At 47.9% G+C, this 16,867-nt stretch overlaps 1 protein-coding gene across 3 annotated transcripts in view; it reads left to right on the forward strand.

Annotated features, from left to right (window-relative positions):
* Positions 1-6,750, forward strand: part of LOC119461661 (nucleolar protein dao-5) — a 39,491-nt gene extending 32,741 nt beyond the window's left edge. For all 3 annotated transcript variants that reach the window (XM_049671847.1, XM_049671848.1, XM_049671849.1), the window contains 2 exons: positions 1,374-1,640; positions 3,817-6,750. In XM_049671847.1, coding sequence (XP_049527804.1) covers positions 1,374-1,640; positions 3,817-3,945 — 396 coding nt within the window. In that variant the 3' untranslated portion in view covers positions 3,946-6,750. The remainder of the gene's footprint in view (positions 1-1,373; positions 1,641-3,816) is intronic.
* Positions 6,751-16,867: the final 10,117 nt, after the last annotated feature.

Here is a 16,867-nt window from a genome sequence, read left to right on the forward strand (position 1 = left end):
TGCTATGGGAAAATTAACGGGAGTCTGAAAAGACCGCACTATATTCGGTCCTGCATTATAAGCGGCTACGTAATAAGTGGTCTGTACTGTATATATATATATATATATATATATATATATATATATATATATATATATATATATATATATATATAGGCTGCTTGCCTATGGCTGCTTGCCTTGCTACGACTTGCCTATGAACCAAACATGTTTGACACGTGTTAGCAGAGCACTTCATATCACTTCTAGTTTGACACGTGTTAGCACAGCGTGTCCAAGCACTTCATATCAGTTGGCAACTTGCAGCTTGACACGCCGTTACCCAATTATGATGTGCTTGTGCCATTACAGTACCAGTAGCTCAGACGAGATCCAAACTGGAATGCCCAGACGAGACGTTGGCGTGTTTGGTGGTGGGTGCCGAAGAATATTTTCGCTGCTGGTTGCAGTGCAGTGTTGTATATGCAGTAAAATCTCGCAGAGATGCGGAGTGCGCGTTGCTTGCAGTAACAAAAGCAGTTCGCCATTGCTGCGTTGACTCAATAAGATCCTCGCCATATCTGTGCATGCGGTCACGAACGGAGCGGGTACGAATACTCCACGGGAAACTCGCGTGTACGGTACAGCAAGTGACCCGGCACTGACGGCGTGAGCTTTGTAGGCGACGCAATGCACAAAACTAGCAAGGTTTCGGTTCCACGCGGCAACGGCACCACGGTAATGAAACGGTGCCGATTTTCGCTGTACACTGCCGAAACACCAAAAGATTGTCAGACAGTCACTGCATGTTTCGACTACCGCCGGAACGTCGCGACATATCGTCAGAAAAAAATATGAAAGGGAACCACTCGCGAAGAAATGCATGTGTACTTTTCCACGTAATGAACGCACTTTTTTCCCCCAGAAATCCAATGCAAAGTTGGGGGGTGCGTTTATTATGCGGGGTAAGTTTTATGGCGTTTTATGAGTAAGCGTTCTTTGTGAAACTGTTCCAAATTTGGGATTTAGTGCTCCAAAGCGGTGTCCCCCCCCCTGTAACCTGCTCCAAATTTGGATTTTCCTGCTCCAAAAATTGCTCCAAATCCTATTTTGGCTTTTGTTTGCACCACTGTGATAAATCAAGCTAAAGTGATTGGTTAGTGTTCCCAGGTTTCCAAACGGAGCCTTTGTAATATAAAAATTTATTGGACATAGAACAAGATTGGCACGACCACTAAAGAAAAAAACGGTGCCATCTGCCATGACGTGACATGAACCATTTAATTGTTAGATTGTAGGTGACTAGCAATAATAAAAAGGAAAGTTTGATTTGATGACTGGTGGCAACGTCGTCTCGAGCCAGAGCTCCTGGTGATGGGGGTGTTGTTGTGCAGGTGTGCTGTGTGGCACGCGAGCTGTGTCGTGAGGTGGGTGGAGGCACCCCGGCCGGTCGTATGCTGGTAGGGCGACTGCAGCTGATGGCTGGCAGTCCAGCATACCAGCTCCTGCGGGACGGCTACCTGGACGACGACATGATTGAGGAGCTGCAACGGCACCGCAATGTGGCCTTGCCCGGACGCGAGAATGCTGCCCTTGTGAACCTGCTGTGGAAAGCCTTCCAGCACCCGTCCTCGAGTTTACGCAGCTGCTATGCTGCCAAGGTACGGAGGGCCAATGGCTTTCTTTGCAGCGAAATTTTGTAGTGTTGCTTCGATCGTGCAGACACTTGTAGTCGTTGGCAACTGAAGAATGCAGTGAAAAATGCCCAACTCAAGTGACAATTTGTGTATATCTGCAAGCCAGTTACGTTCACTCAGTTTTGGGATGTCTCAGTGCAGAACTTTTCAATGTCTTGACATCGCATTCATGAAATGCATAGTGTGATATGTATGCGTATAAATTTGTGCACCAGTTTCTAATGAAGCCTTTTGTTCAAGTGAGCACTGGTGTGTGTCCACTTGCTTGTCCCCGTCTGTCAGTGCACTGAAACAATCCTTGGTTTTCAGTGCATCCTCTCTCTCGGAAACTATGCTTTAGAGCATGGAGGCACACTGTGGTGAAAACCATGCAATGTGGTTTTACGGGCAAAGCTTTTTAAACTGAATTCTTGGGTTATCACTGAAAAGTGAACCGCATTTCCCTGCCAGTTCTTTGTGCCTGTGTCTCTTAAGTTTATGCCGATTAACAGAGGGTGGACAAGGGAAGCCACAGCTCTGAGCGACGGCTCTAGCAAGAGGACTTGTCTTTGTCACTTCCCTTGTTTGCTCTTCGTTGATGAGCTTGAGTCTTCATATGGGGGCTTGTGTCAGTTGATGTGGGAGTGTTAATTTAGGGTGGTATTACCGTATTTTCGCGATTCTAAGCGCCCCCCCCCCTCTATTTTCGCGAAAAAATTGGGAAAAAGGTTTGCATGCGAATCTAAGCACCCCCCCTATTTGTTAAGAGCAGCGCGTAGCCAAGGCCGCCAAGCGCGCTTGCTCACTCTCTTCGAGTCGGAGCCGTCGGAGTTCCGAGGTGGCGCGGCCACCGCGGCGCGATCTTGCCGCAAAGTCGCACTGCAGAGGCGCACGGACTCGTGACGCTCGCGCGCCGCGTGTAGCCGGAGCCGTCGGAGTCCCGAGTGGCACGGCGTCCGCAGCGCGATCTTGCTGCAAAGTCGCACTGCAGAGGCGCGCGGACTCGTGACGCTCGCGCGCTGCGTGTAGCCGGAGTCGTCGGAGTCCCGTGTGGCACGGCGTCCGCAGCGCGATCTCGCCGCACAGTCGGACTGCAGAGGCGCGCAGACTCGTGACGCTCGTGCGCCGCGCGTCATGAGCGTCACGAGTCCACGCGCGTCACGAGCTCGCGTCACGAGCTGACCGTCATGAGAGCGTGGGAGCCGAGCGTCACGGAGATTTTTCGAATCTAAGCACCCCCCCTCACTTTGGGCATCGCGATCATGAAAAAAAGGGGGTGCTTAGAATCTAGTAAATACGGTAGTTGGAGCAGGCTAAAATTGGAGGCCATGGGTTTGTGAACTTCGAGCACTGTTATCAGGATGATGGCCTCATGCCTTTTGCATAAGCGATTAAAATGATGTGTCGCTCCTTGTGAGATGGTGGCTGGCACATAGTTGCAGCAAGTCTTGTAAAGCTTCTGGAAAACCCGCCGTGGTTGCTCAGTGGCTATGGTGTTGGGCTGCTGAGCACGAGGTCGTGGGATCGAATCCCGGCCACGGCGGCCGCATTTCGGTCGAAATGCGAAAACACCCGTGTACTTAGATTTAGGTGCACGTTAAAGAACCCCAGATGGTCCAAATTTCCGGAGTCCCCCACTACGGCGTGCCTCATAATCAGATTATGGTTTTGGCATGTAAAACTCCATAATTTTTTTTTAAAGCTTCTGGAAAGTTGCATAGTTGCAGCAAGTCTTAAAGCGCTCCAGAAAGTTTAAGTGGATGGTTGCTTTGTGTCATCCACATTTTTATTTGGCAATGTGCAACTCTACTGTACAAATATAATTAATCTTGAGAGGAAAGTAGAAAGCTCATACAAAGAGCTCGGACAGTTTCTCTGCAGGAGTAAACATGTGTCGGGGCCAACTTGATTAGTGGATGTGAAATACCTTCTGTATTTTGTACTACTGCATGTTTTTTTTTTCTTTAGATGAAACAGTTGGACGCAGAACAGTGCTGTTTGCATTTGTTGGCCCTGTTTGTGCTGATCCTTTGCAACATTGCCTATTCATCAACCTTTGCGATAGAGATTGCACCTCTTAGAAGTTACTGGATGAAGCTTGTAGCAATCTGTCGAGGGTGTCGGCTGACTAGGCCATGTCGCTGGGTGGCGTTTCTTGCAGGCGGAGGAAGGCGTTCCTGCCCAATGCCCCGCCAACTCGCCGGCCTGGTTCAGCTCGGAGAACCTGCGGCTGCAGCAGCCCCTCACCGAGGGCAGTCACCTTGCCCGGCTGGCCTTCTGCAGCCCATGAACAGCACAGGGGAAGAGACCCCCCCACATTTCTCTTCTTTTTTTTTAATCTCCCTAGCGTCATCCGTGGTTGGACTATTTCTTGTAGAGATGGTGGTGCCCCTCTTTCAAGCCCCTTCCTCCTCTGGACTCTCACTCCTCCTCCTCATCTGCAGCAGCACATGCTCTTCTTCTTCCCCTCGCTCTTTGCCTCTAAAGCGCAGTTAACCCACCCCCACTTTTGTTGCGACCCCACAGTCTTCTACACTGCGGCAGGTTGGCATCTCGTTTTCGTCTGTTTGTCGTTGCCAAGGGTCGTCACTGCTTTGGTGCTTGGAAGGCCACATGTCTAGGCACTGCTCTTCAGCCATCTTTAAAGACCGACCACAAGAGTGCGGTGCTGCTCTATCCTTGGAAGCTGTTAATTCAAAGCATGAAATGCGGACTCGTGACTGAGAGGGTGAAGGGGCTATCTGTTTACTCGAGCAGCGGGGCTCTGCGCGTGTAGGATGTGCAGATGGATGAATCCTGTCCTTGCAATTGCCTGCTTTTGGCACAGTTAAGAGTCACTTGGAGCCTGTGGTTCTGGTAGACCAGCCTAACTGTACGGCTTTGCCAGTGATAGTGGACGTGTCTGTCTCGGAGAGTGGCTTTTTAAGTTAACCACGTAACCGCATCAACAACTGATGCATTGTGAAGGCAAAAACACATTTTGAAATGCAGAGATCATAAGCTGGTAGCAGCACGTGCTTGTCGGGCACCTCTATAGCATAAATGGTGCATGGGAAAGATTTGCCACACTCGGCCCGTTGGCAACGTCTGAACAGGGGAACCGAATCCTACCAGTGGTGGAAGCTTTTCTAGGTGATGTAGCGCATTAGCTGCTTGCTCGAGACGGAGCAGACTTGGAATGATGATGTGGAAGGCGGCAGCCTGGCTCCACTCGTGCAATAGCGTGGAGCATCTTGTGTCCGCCATGCGGGCAGGGTGGCGACGTCGGCCTAGAGAGACTCGCGGGCACCAGGCTAAAGTCCATGAGAGGCTGTGCTTTGATTTTGTGAAGCGTCGACCCAGATAGTGGCTGTGGGTCCGAACCTTGGGCTCACTTATTGTTATGCCCGTCAGGCCGGGCTCGCGGGGAGGTGTTCCAGCCGTCTCCACAATTTTTTCTGTTTACGTTGTGTGTTTTCTTTTTTGTTAGCGAAACACCTTTGTGCACGTTGCTGATTTCCATATTCACCATGTTACTTTTTTTTGTCTTCTCATGTTGCAGGCCTGATTCTTCATTGCTTTGAGTGAAGTGCTCACTATTACCAATGCATTTTTTTCTAGATGATGTGTTACATGAACCTTCCTTTGTATGATGCTCGTTTCTTGGCACTTTGGATCATTTTCTTCTGGCTTGCATATTTTAATGTAGCTGTTGTTCACTTCAGCTTTCAAGCGTTGTTTATTATTATTTTGTGGTTTCCTCTGTGAATGTGGGGCGTGCAAAGGAATCAATCAAAATTCGCAGTTGTTTGTTTAGACTTTGCATCAGTACTTCTAGTCGAGCCATCGCCGGTTGCGTCATTGCCTTCGTTCATTAAGGTAGGCAGGGGCGCAGTGATTCATGGAATTGCATTTCAAAGGGATTTTGCGCTTGGGCTTTTGAATTGTTGGGGTAATCATGGTTTTGTTAAATTTCATTCTCATGTCTGAGGTTTGTCGCACACAATTCACGAAAAATAATTGTGCTTAATAATTGTTCTCGGCCAGTGTCCTGCCATGCGAAGGATACCTGTGCAAAATTATGCTTGAAACAAGGAGTTTTTGTGAATGGGAAAAGAGAGAAAAGCATTCACATGGCTGCACTTGGCAGTGATTTTAGTTAGGGCATGCAATTTAATTGTGAGTGCAGTGTCTTGTCATGTGCTGTTTTCGTTTGAATAGTGTACGCATCATTCATTGTTTGCACGTGAGGAGAGCTGCAAATGGCTGTAAAGGCGTGATGGTTTGACAATGTCCCTGATGCTGTCTTAAAAGGTTTGAGCAAATAGCTGCAATTGACGTAGATACTATTTATGTAAAAGCTTTTCACTGGGCAGTTTTTCATTTCTTCTTCCTTATTTTTGTACTGATTGTATGCAAAGTTTTATTAGAAGTACAACGTTGAGTTTCATAAGCAGCGTGTATCTGTCAAAAAAAAAAGTATGGTGCGTGCTGCTGATAACTTTTTTAGGCAAGCCATGCGGCAGATTTTATGCTTTGTTTTCGTAAAGTACAAACCTGGCACCTACTACGCGCATTATGTCACGAATGACTCGACCATCCGAAAATTTCATCTTTTACGGTGTGTGTGTGTGTGTGTGGTGTGTGCGTGTGGCGTGCGTGTTCCATGCTCCTGGGAACCAGTAGTCCTCACGGTGACGTGTTTTTAAAAGAGAGGGCAAATTGTGGCCTGCCTCCTTCCTCCCCGATCACTGCATCCATTCAGTTTTGTGGCTACCGACCCCCCCAACCTATCTGGCTCCGAGGTGTGCGCAGTGGTTTGCGTCGACCCTTCCTCGAGCTGTGCTTTACTTCGAAAAGAATCGTCGCATCAACTTGACATCACTGAGCCGCGCTTCTGCCCTAAAGGACGAAACGTCCTCTGGGGTAGTGCCGCGGGTGTGTGGCGGATTGCATCGCCTCCCCGGTGTTTTTGCACTTGGTGCAGCCTCCAGGTGCAACGGCTAGGTGCAACCCTGGCACTTCTCGGCCACCTGCGTGGCATTGACCTTCCACCTTTTTCCTTTGTGTGTACCGCCTGCTGTACGGAAATAAATGTGGCAGTTGTATACAAACATTGTCAAGTGTGGTCTGCTGTGGTTTCTTTTTTAACATTCTGTACACTGACACAGTATGACATTGGAGAAGTGGCATACAACTGAATTCACCCAGCATCGCTTGCATTCTCACGACCCATCTATGCAGCTGCGGCTGTTGCCTGGATTTCCGCGAAATGAGGAAACAATGGTGTGCCGCTTACGCTTGGGTGTTGCGTTCACCAATGCTTACACCTGTTTGATAGGAATGGCTGATAGTGCCGAGTGTAATGCCTGCGGTGTCGATGAGGCTATAGAACACCTACTATGCTACTGTCCATCTTTTCAAATGAAAGACATGACCTCTGCAACGTTCTCAATAGGCTAGATAGAAGACCGTTCACCTTGAGCAAGATGTTGGGACCATGACCTCGAATATCACAGCTGCAAAAGGCCACAAAAGCGCTGCTGCGATTTTTGAAAACTACAGGACTGAGTGACCGTCTATGGGGGGTTCCGGACTAATTGATCATCAGTGATAGAACAGAGATCTGTTGCTACGTCGGCGATATCAACAGCGGACTTTCTCTTAATCTCTCTCTCCCCTTTTCCCTTCCCCGTGTAGGGTAGCCAACCGGGCTCAGTCCTGGTTAACCTCCCTGCCTATCATTAAATCATTTTCTCTCTCTTTCTCTCTGTACACTCACACATCCTGCCATGCTCGATCGAATTACCTGCCGTAGTGGCACAGTGGCTACAGCGTCGTGCTACTAAGCCCGAGGGCACGGGGTCGAAACCTCGACCACGGCGGCCGCATTTTTTGCGTGGGGGTGAAATGCAGAAATGCCTGTGTACTGTGCATTGGGTGCATGGTACAGAACCCCAGGTGGTTAAAATTAACCCGGAGTCCCCGACTATGGCGTGCCTCATAATCACATAGTGGTTTTGGCATCCTATTTTCTTTTCTTTTTTCGATCGTATAATTGGTGGGGTTTTGAATTCCAAGAGGGGGCCACTGGAGGGACACTGTAGTGGAAGACTTCCTGTTAATTTCAAAATTCCCTGTTACACTTAACGTGAGAGGCTTGACATACTATCTAATTGTTTAATGATAAAGGATTTTGTTGCATTGTGAAAGAACCAATCAGAGCCTGTAAACTGCCGAGAACTTTATATTCACAATAAAGGGGACACTAAAGCAAAATGTTACGCCAAGTTAGACCGATAGATTATTCGTCTGGAAGTCCATCCTTTTCTGTGTCCCAAAAAACTGCCACCGCTGCGACTCTTGTTAGCCATGGAGTTTCATAGCCAGCGATGGAGTTACGTTAGTTTCAACTGCGGCACTAGTGTCCACTGTAGCTTCAAGCAGGGCTGTTCAGCTGGCATGGGAATAATGGTTAGTACATGGAATTGCCTAAACTTTGTCCTGGCTTTTACAATGGCTTTGTGACCACAAACCTAAAATTTTGAAGAATACAACTGCATTATAATTCAACATTATTAGAATTGTCTGATGGCAGGATTCAAACACTGGACCTCTAGCACAGAAGCCCGATATTGAAATCTCGCCACAGACACATTTTTTTTACACGGTATTTATTACAATGAACTTGTGTATGTACAGGAACTGTTCACACAACTGTGAGCACCAGATTTTCGTAACGAATGACAGGTCAACAAGCAGCACATGTAAATGACCAAGTGTGTAACCGTCCGAGAGAAATGCACTCTTGAGGAAATTGTTTCTGCATTTCGGTCTAGCATACCAGTTTTCTATGGGCTATGCAGGCCTGTCAGTAGAACCTTGAATGTATGTCGTCGCACGGAACGAGATATCAGATACTGTGAGAATTTAGGTCAGTCTTTCTGCAAATTTCTATGGAGGACATCCCGGAATAAAATGACATCCTTACCATCAATAAAGCAGAGTTCAAAAATAGGTTTACGCATGTTACAAAGGCGACACTCAGTTGACAAAACGAAAATATTCTTTTTCCGAAGCCATGTTCTAACTGGAAAGGTTTCGGTGTGTAATTTGTAAAAAAGCTTTTGTAATAGGCGGACCTGGCATTTTGCGCACTCTTGCAAGTACATCATGTCCTGGTAATCTGATGTATATTTATCAATAGAATGGCGCCGGAACATTATTACTAAATCTGTGCTTTGAAATTTTTAATGAAAGAAAACATGAAGTGTAATAAACGAAGCCACAAGCATGAAGATCAGACATGCATGTACTAACCATCATTCCGATGTTGGCCGAATGATCGCAGCCCCACAGTCCTTCTGGTAATTATTGTAAACTACACTCAAACCTCCGATGTCGGGGGGGGGGGGGGGGGCTAAATTTGTTACATCAGTTATTCATTACATCCACTGAATATATGCCAAATGTGGTAAACATGGAAATAAGACGGCACTGCGGCTGGCGGAAATGCTACGCTTCAACGCATGCGATATTTGAATAAAACGAGAATCTTCGGCGAGTCCAGCACACGACTTTGCACCTGACGCGACAGCCTTTAGATAGCTGCCTAATGTTCCATCGTGATCTTCCATCCGCTTTCCATTGGCTCCTCGCGGTCGAGTTGCCATGCACACAACACAACGCTCTGCTGCGTGATCGAGGAGGCAAGCGGACTTTGCTCGGCCGGATTGTGGCCTCGGAGATTACCCCGGTGGCAGTGCGATCTCGGAGGGCGCGCCCAGCTGCCAGTTCGCGGGGCGCGCCGCATAGAGAAGTGAATGCACTGCCTGGGCGTGACCCCAGGCCCACGATGCCGAGAGCAGGTAACTCCCTCCTGCCTATCCCAACGTGAGAGCGGCCCGCAGGGGGGTCGGGGTAAAGCCCGGCTAAACACGACAGTCTTTCTTGGGCTACCTAAACGCGAAAAACTTTTGTCACTTGATACAACCGCCCGGCCAAAACCAAGCATGAGGAGAGGAGGTGCATAGACAGAGAGCGAGAGTAATAAAAAAGTGGTCGCAGTTTCACCTGAAAGGTGAAGCATCAATTGCGATAGCAAATTTGAAGAGAGCTATACGGAGTAATGATAGCAGCTTTATCAGCTGTATAAACTTGGACATGCAGCAGCACCGGCAACACGCAGAACTGTTGTCAACGCCGTCAGCGTTTTGCCCGCGTTAGCACAAAATGCGTGCGGCGTTGGTGACTGTTGCCGGAGCCTCTGATATAAATAGGCACTTGGTGCCGCAGCTAAACGTCGCCTCCCTTCCCTCTCCCCCCTCACCCATGGCCTTTCGCGCGTCGGAAGAAGGTACGTTTACTCTACATATATGGTGATTGTAGAGGAGGAAAGAGACGCCTACTTCTGCAGCCCTTAAGGGAGCACAACGCAGAACGCGCGTTTGTTCGCCGTGCCACGGCCGCTCGATGAAAAACACACGGTGCGGCCTGCCGCGTGGAGAGGATACTGCGTGGCGCGCCTAGTGCTCCGGGCTGCCGCCGCGGCGCCACCAGTAAGGGAGCGTAGACCGAAAGCGAGAGCGCCGGAATTATTGCTGCGCATCGCGGCTTGACAGCACATCTGCTATGCACTTGTTAGTTTTTAAAGGGTTACAATAAACTTGCTATTGCGTTAACTATATTGGTAATCGTCCTACCGAATGTGCGTCGGCGATGCTTCAACCTAAATATAGCAAGTGTTCGTTTTATCTGAAGTGGTTGCTCGTGCGAGTTGCGATTTTTCGCGTCATGTTTTCTCTCTTTTGTTGCCGTTGCGCTGTTCACCCTCGATAATGTATGTTTGTGCTACAGTTATTTTTGCAACAGGAGAGTCGCTCATTGACAGGTGCGGTTGTATTTCCGGAATCATTGTTGCTCACACCTTAGAAAAAAAAGCATTGTGAACATCAGGGAAGTCATAATTGCTTTATTGCACGTGCGTGAAAAAAGGATCACTGTGTTATTGTAATCACAGGCGCAGCACTTTCCTGGCCAGAGGTTTTTGAGCCAAGCGTACGAGACGCTCAACAGACATTAACATTTCCTGCCCAGTCGGCAAGAAGCGCTCGTAAGAGTGAGACCAGTGAGACCCTTGGAATTCGATGCACAGCCGCTCCTTTATCAACGAAGTGACGCCAATTTCACCTGTTGAATGGCCTACATATTTCCGGAGCGTTGAGCGACAAGGGAGCTTAAAGAGATTTCTGGACCTTGCATGTTCATAACCTTTGTTGGAGCATGCCTTCCAAATTACACATTCCCTTAAAATGACGTCACTATGGTGGGGCTGCTTCGTCGAGAAACTGCGGACTTGGTTTCTAACGAACTCGGCAGTCTTGTCACCTTGCGCAGCACCATTGAGCACCATCATAAAACAGGCAATGTCCGTGTTATTTTCATAAAACTGTGCGCGCTCCTCAGCCTCATCCACTTTTTGTTGAAGGGCCTGCAGTGCTCCTTTCATACGAGCGATCTTCACTTGGAAGCAGCGCGTTTTTTTTTTTTTTAGCTTCTTCTGTCAGTTTAACAAGGTCTAATGTAGTTTGACATGATGCATCGAAAATGATGCAATTTCTACACACGTTTCATACGTCTTCGTGCTCTCATGGTCGTTTCGTTAATTTGGTATGTACCAAAATTGGCATAGTATGACAAGAGTGTAAGATGAACATAAAATGATAGGTCATGACATTAATGTTGTGACAATATGCGTGTCAGGTAGGTCATGAAACAGCCACCTACGTCTTGGTGCTCTCATGGTCGTTTCGTTAACTTGGTATGTAACTAGAATGGGCTCGGACATGGGTACTAAGTGAAGGAAACCCTAAAGGATGATAGTGGAAGTCATAGTCATGAGCATGACGCAGCAAAAATGACAATGACTCAGCGGAAAAAACACGAATACTCAAAAAGCACTGAAATTGTTTCGGACGTGGGCACTAAGCGCACTAAGCGAAGGAAACACTAAATGATGATGGGCAAAGTCAGTCATAAGCACGACTCAACAAAAATGACAATGACTCAGCGAAGAAAGATTAACACTCTAAAACCTCTGAAATGAGATCGGACACAAATGATAGATCATGACATGAATGTCATGCCATGCGTGTCATGTAGGTCATGAAACAGCCGCCTACGTCGCGGTGCTGCAATGATCGTTTCATTAACTTGGCAGCTAGGCTCCCCGCACACTGCTTCGCATAACATCGATTCCGACAGGGCGTGGCCGGGGTCTGCCGGCTTTTAACAGCGGAGCTGTTCCTAGTCGAGCGTATGCCGGCGATGACGGCCGCCGTCACGCAGGAGCAGAGCAGTGTTGCCAGGTCGGACGAGGCGGCGTAGCCCAAAGCTAGAGAAATTGTAGCCCAAATGTAGCCAAACACAAAAAAGAGCATAAAAATTTCGTAGCCAAATATAGCCATTTTGATTTGCAGTTTTATCTGTGTAAACATTTTCACATTCGACTACGGTAATCCTTTTTTCGTCGCAACTGAATTTCCGTGCCGCCGTGGCGGTCGACCCTTGACCTCAACAACAGCGACATCATGCTTGCACACAGAACACTTCTTGGTTGACCCCGGAAGCTCTCAAGTTCCAGCGAATCGCTGCTGAGCGCAAAATCGCAATGCTTTTAGTTTATGACAGATAGTACTGAAAGTTGGGCGAGTTGGTAGCTATTCATGTTGAAACTGCAGCGCGCGCACAAGAAACTGAGTTGCGAGTCAGCGCCCGTCTGTTACCTTTGCCTTGTTGTCCTCGTTTCTTGTGTGTGCGCTGCAGTTTCAAGATGAATAGCGATTATTAGATGCGAAGCATCTTATGACCGGGGCTATGTCACTCCCTCCTATAAAGTCCCTATATAGGGACTTTAACCGGCAACAGTCACCAACGCCGCGCGCGTTCGGTGCGAAAGCGGGCAAAACACCGACGGCGTCGACAACAGTTCTGCGCGTTGCTGGTGCTGCTGCATGTCCAAGTTTATACAGCTGATACACTTCCTTGAGTCGACCCCATGGCTGCTTCGCATACTACTCAGGGTTCCCCTACGGGAAGATGGTGTAATTTTTTTATTTATTTGATTTCAAAGTGATTATTTTATTTATTTGCAGTAATATTAACCGCGAACTCTGCGTTGAGCTGTCGTGAACGCAAAATAATGTTCAGCATCATCCACCTCTCAGTTGACCTCTGCCTAAAGCGTAGAACAAGTTCAGTAGTCCAGCGGTCTGCTACGGCGACGCGCCCACGGCTTCTTTTTTTATGAGCCAAAACCAGTCTTTCGCGCTATGATATCTCGCGTTATTTGTCTCATCGTGCTATCTTGTTTTCTAGTTTTTTTTTTCAATTAGCTGGGGCCGGATTAGCTGGTACATGCTCCATGTAGTGTGCATTTACATCAACCTGGCCGCCATCTTAGGTCTCTAGCACGGCAAGAACGTGCGTTAAATAAGTGACAGACAAAAGATGCGCCACTCGCTGCTGAATCGGTGTAAGCGAAGCTTTAAAAGATTACTGCGCAGAACGGCACACCAGTGTATGAAGCGCGCAGTCGTTTTCGGCGACGAGCACGTCACGAACGTAACTCGCTCGAAATGGTAAAAGCCGCGACGGCGCACAAATAGCAAAGGAAAACGACAAATTGAGAACTGTGGTAATCCTGTGAAAACTGGTTACTGTGAAAAAGCAAACTATGTTGATGGGCTGGGTGTCTACGCACCAAAACCACGATATGATTGTGAGCCATGACGCAGTGGGGGACTCCGGAATAATTTTGACCATCTGGGGTTGTTTAACGTGCACATAAATCTAAGTATACAGGTTATCCTGCATTTCGCCTCGATCGAAATGCGGCCGCCGTGGCAGGAATCAAACCCGCGTCTTCGATCCAGCAGCGTGACACCACACCTGCTAAGCTAACACGGTAGGGGACGTTCAAGCGACGTGGTGCACTGATGTCATCGTGACAAACATGTTTCGATATTAGCACAATGAGTACCTGCATCTGTGACGTTACGGGCAAGCCATGTATAAGCAAAAGCACCAGGAGCCGCCTTTGAACTAGGGGTCTTGCTCCCATTCTTTTTTATACTTTCTCGCATACTTGGCCCACTTCCCCATGTTTCGATTCTCCTCTCCGAGGAGGATCCGATCTTAAGTCCAACCTATCGAAATGAATCTCGAATGTAAGCACGAACAAAAATTCATCTCGCAGGAAAAAGAAAATGGCAGTAAATTTAAGCTTAGCGTGAGATACGTGGAGCAGGTGGAAAGCTCGTGCGCCGTGCGGTATTTCACCCAGAAGCCATGGCCGTGAACACACTGGAGCGTGTCTTCTACCCGTGCTTCCCTTCTTTCACGTCGGCGCCATGATTATCTGACCATATTTTGCTGCTCTCCCTCTTGAGCATAGCCGTGTTAGTACAGTGTACTGTGAAAACGCCCGGGGATCGGGTGTCCGACGGTGAAGCGGGATGTAAGTTTAAGTGCATCAAAGCCACCGGCTCAGACAACGGTGCAGAGATGGAGGGGCATTTCGCGCGCGCACGCAGACATTAGCGCGCTGCCGGCTCAGCCAGCTAAAACATAGCCTTCGAGATTTCTTTCTACCCGATCAGAGACACCTCTGGAGAGTGGATTAGGGCGCCACTTATAGCCCAAACAAAGCCAAGTCACAGATTTTCAGTAACCCAAATATAGCCAGATAGCCAACTCGTCCAAGTCGACGCCAAAACTTTTTTCTGTAGCCCAATTTGGCTATTCATGAGAGATGATGATAGCCGTGCCGGAGGGTAGGGCAGGTCACGTATATTACACAATAGTTCATCTATAGTACACAATAGTTCATTCGCACATCCACTACTGCCTTCTTGTGTGGGGGAGTACGACTAAACCAAACACGGGTAAAATTCATGTCTTGCAAAAGAAAGCTATATGACTAATCGAAGGAGTACCACACAGGTTTCATACGGCGCCTCTTTTCAAAAAACATGAAATACTAACCATTACAAACGTCATGAAAAAAAAGTTGGCGATGGTCATTTACAATCAAGTAAAATCTCATCCTACAGGTTTTTTTCAGAGGTATCTTGCGAAAAACCACTGCCACAACCTACGTCATAAGATTTATAGGAAAAAAAAAACCACGCACAAATTACGGAACCGAGAAGCTGAGCTATCACATTCCGCATTTTTTAAACCAACACCCTTCTCTAGCTACGCTGATTGAGGAGATCGGTTCATAGCGTGCTTTTAAAAGCAAGGTACATTCATATTTATTATCAATACAAACATAAACCTTGTTCACGTTTTATGTTGTCAAAAGTATTTGCTGTTGTTTTTTCTCTCACCTTGTGTCATTTGGAAATCGTTAAAATCAATTCATTCGATGTCCTATTTTTGGTTTCACTTGTATACCTTCTGGTACCTTAAATGTGAAAATTATTGTTTACGTACAAAAGCGTTACTGTACTGAACTGCTTCTTCTTCTGTCCTATGACCATTTTTTTTCTGCACTGCAATAGCTATTGCCAAACTGTAACACTGTGCATTGTGTCTTTTTGGGGGTGAATTTGGGTTCTCGGGGGGCAGGCGCCCTGTCAGGCTTTTTGCCTTTTCGCCGGTCCCCCAGGCAACTGTATATGTGTGTACACATACATATATGTATTGTTGGTTGCCTGAAATAAACTTTAACTTCAACTTCAACTTCAACTTCAACGTGACCAGCAGAGGAGAGGCGCGCTGGGGGGTGGAGGCGACCACAGCGAAGCTGTGCATTCGCGGCCGCTTGGCAGGCTCGAACGGCGCTGCATGTGGCGGATGGGACGCGTCGGCGTCCACAGGCGACAGCGTTCCAAGCCCATTGCGGGGGATGGGATGCGTACAGGGCGTGCTACTTCAAAAAAGTTGCAGTTTCGCCTGAAAGGCGAAGCACCAATTACGGTAGCAAATTAGTAAGCTATACGGAGTAGGGATAGTCTTATCGACTGTATAAACTTGGGCACATTCGTTTACTAACTGAATTAACAAGCATGGTGTCAGCGTGCACAAGCAAACATGAATAGATCACACTCGATGACCGCGCACAACCGCTGTCAAAACGCTGGCTTGAGCGAGCACGCCAGCAGCAGCGAGCGAAGGTTCGTGCGGTCTATCGCTTCAACGGAAACTGAGTGGCGAAAGCACAGCGCATACAAAGGTAAGAGCCGTGTTGCAGATCGCTTTCAAGATAGGGTGCGCGCGACCACCTGCAGCTGCGCAAAGTACGCAGTTGCTCGCAGAGCGGAAGCCCCACCCCCTCCCTCCCGCGCTGCCTTCCCGCTTTCTTCCTTTCGCGTGCGAGATTCCAGTTCCCCTTGCGCCCGGCCGCAAGATACGCATTTGGTACCGCAGCACAACGTTGGTCGTTATACGTTGGTCGTTATGCCGTGGTCTGCACGCTGTCGTCATCGCACCGTTGTTATCCCTGCTGGCAGCTGGCTACAGCCTTGCTTATTTGGCGAGGAATGGACATAATGCAAACAAACGCCGGGTATAGTGAAAATTGAGAGTCGCTTTAGTATACGTCAAAGAGAATGAAGGCGAAGTCATGCGCGCTGAAGAGACATTTAATTAAATTACTTGACATTCTCATTTGAATGCGTTGTTATTTTATTACTTGTTTTCTCCTCACAAAGGTCGCGGGTTCAGTGCATTAACTGACGCTACCTTAATTAACTGTGCCCTAATTAACACCAAAGGTCACGGGTTCGAGTACCTTAATTAACTATATATTAATTAACTAAGAGAAGGGAAGCGCAGTCGAGGACGGCAGAAAACTAGGTGGGGTGATGAAATCAAGATATTTCTAGGTAGAAATTGGAACCAGCTAGCGCAAGACAGGGGTAACTGGCGATCGCAGGGAGAGGCCTTCGTCCTGCAGTGGACATAAATATAGGCTGATGATGATGATGAATTAACTGTACCTTAATTAACTTCGCCTTAACACCAAAGATCTTGGGTTCGACTCCCACATAAGCTCGAGGGTACGACTCCCACCGAAGGTCGTGGGTTAGAGTGCCTGAATTAACTGCATCTTAATGAACTTTGCCTTTTCTGGCATGATGAGCGGCATCGGAGTCAGCTGTGGACGAAGACGACGACGAACGGGAGATCAGTGGCACGAGCGCGTCTCTGAGCGAGGCGAACTCACA

The sequence above is a fragment of the Dermacentor silvarum genome, chromosome 8, assembly GCF_013339745.2.
Source record: "Dermacentor silvarum isolate Dsil-2018 chromosome 8, BIME_Dsil_1.4, whole genome shotgun sequence".
Classification (NCBI taxonomy): domain Eukaryota; kingdom Metazoa; phylum Arthropoda; class Arachnida; order Ixodida; family Ixodidae; genus Dermacentor; species Dermacentor silvarum.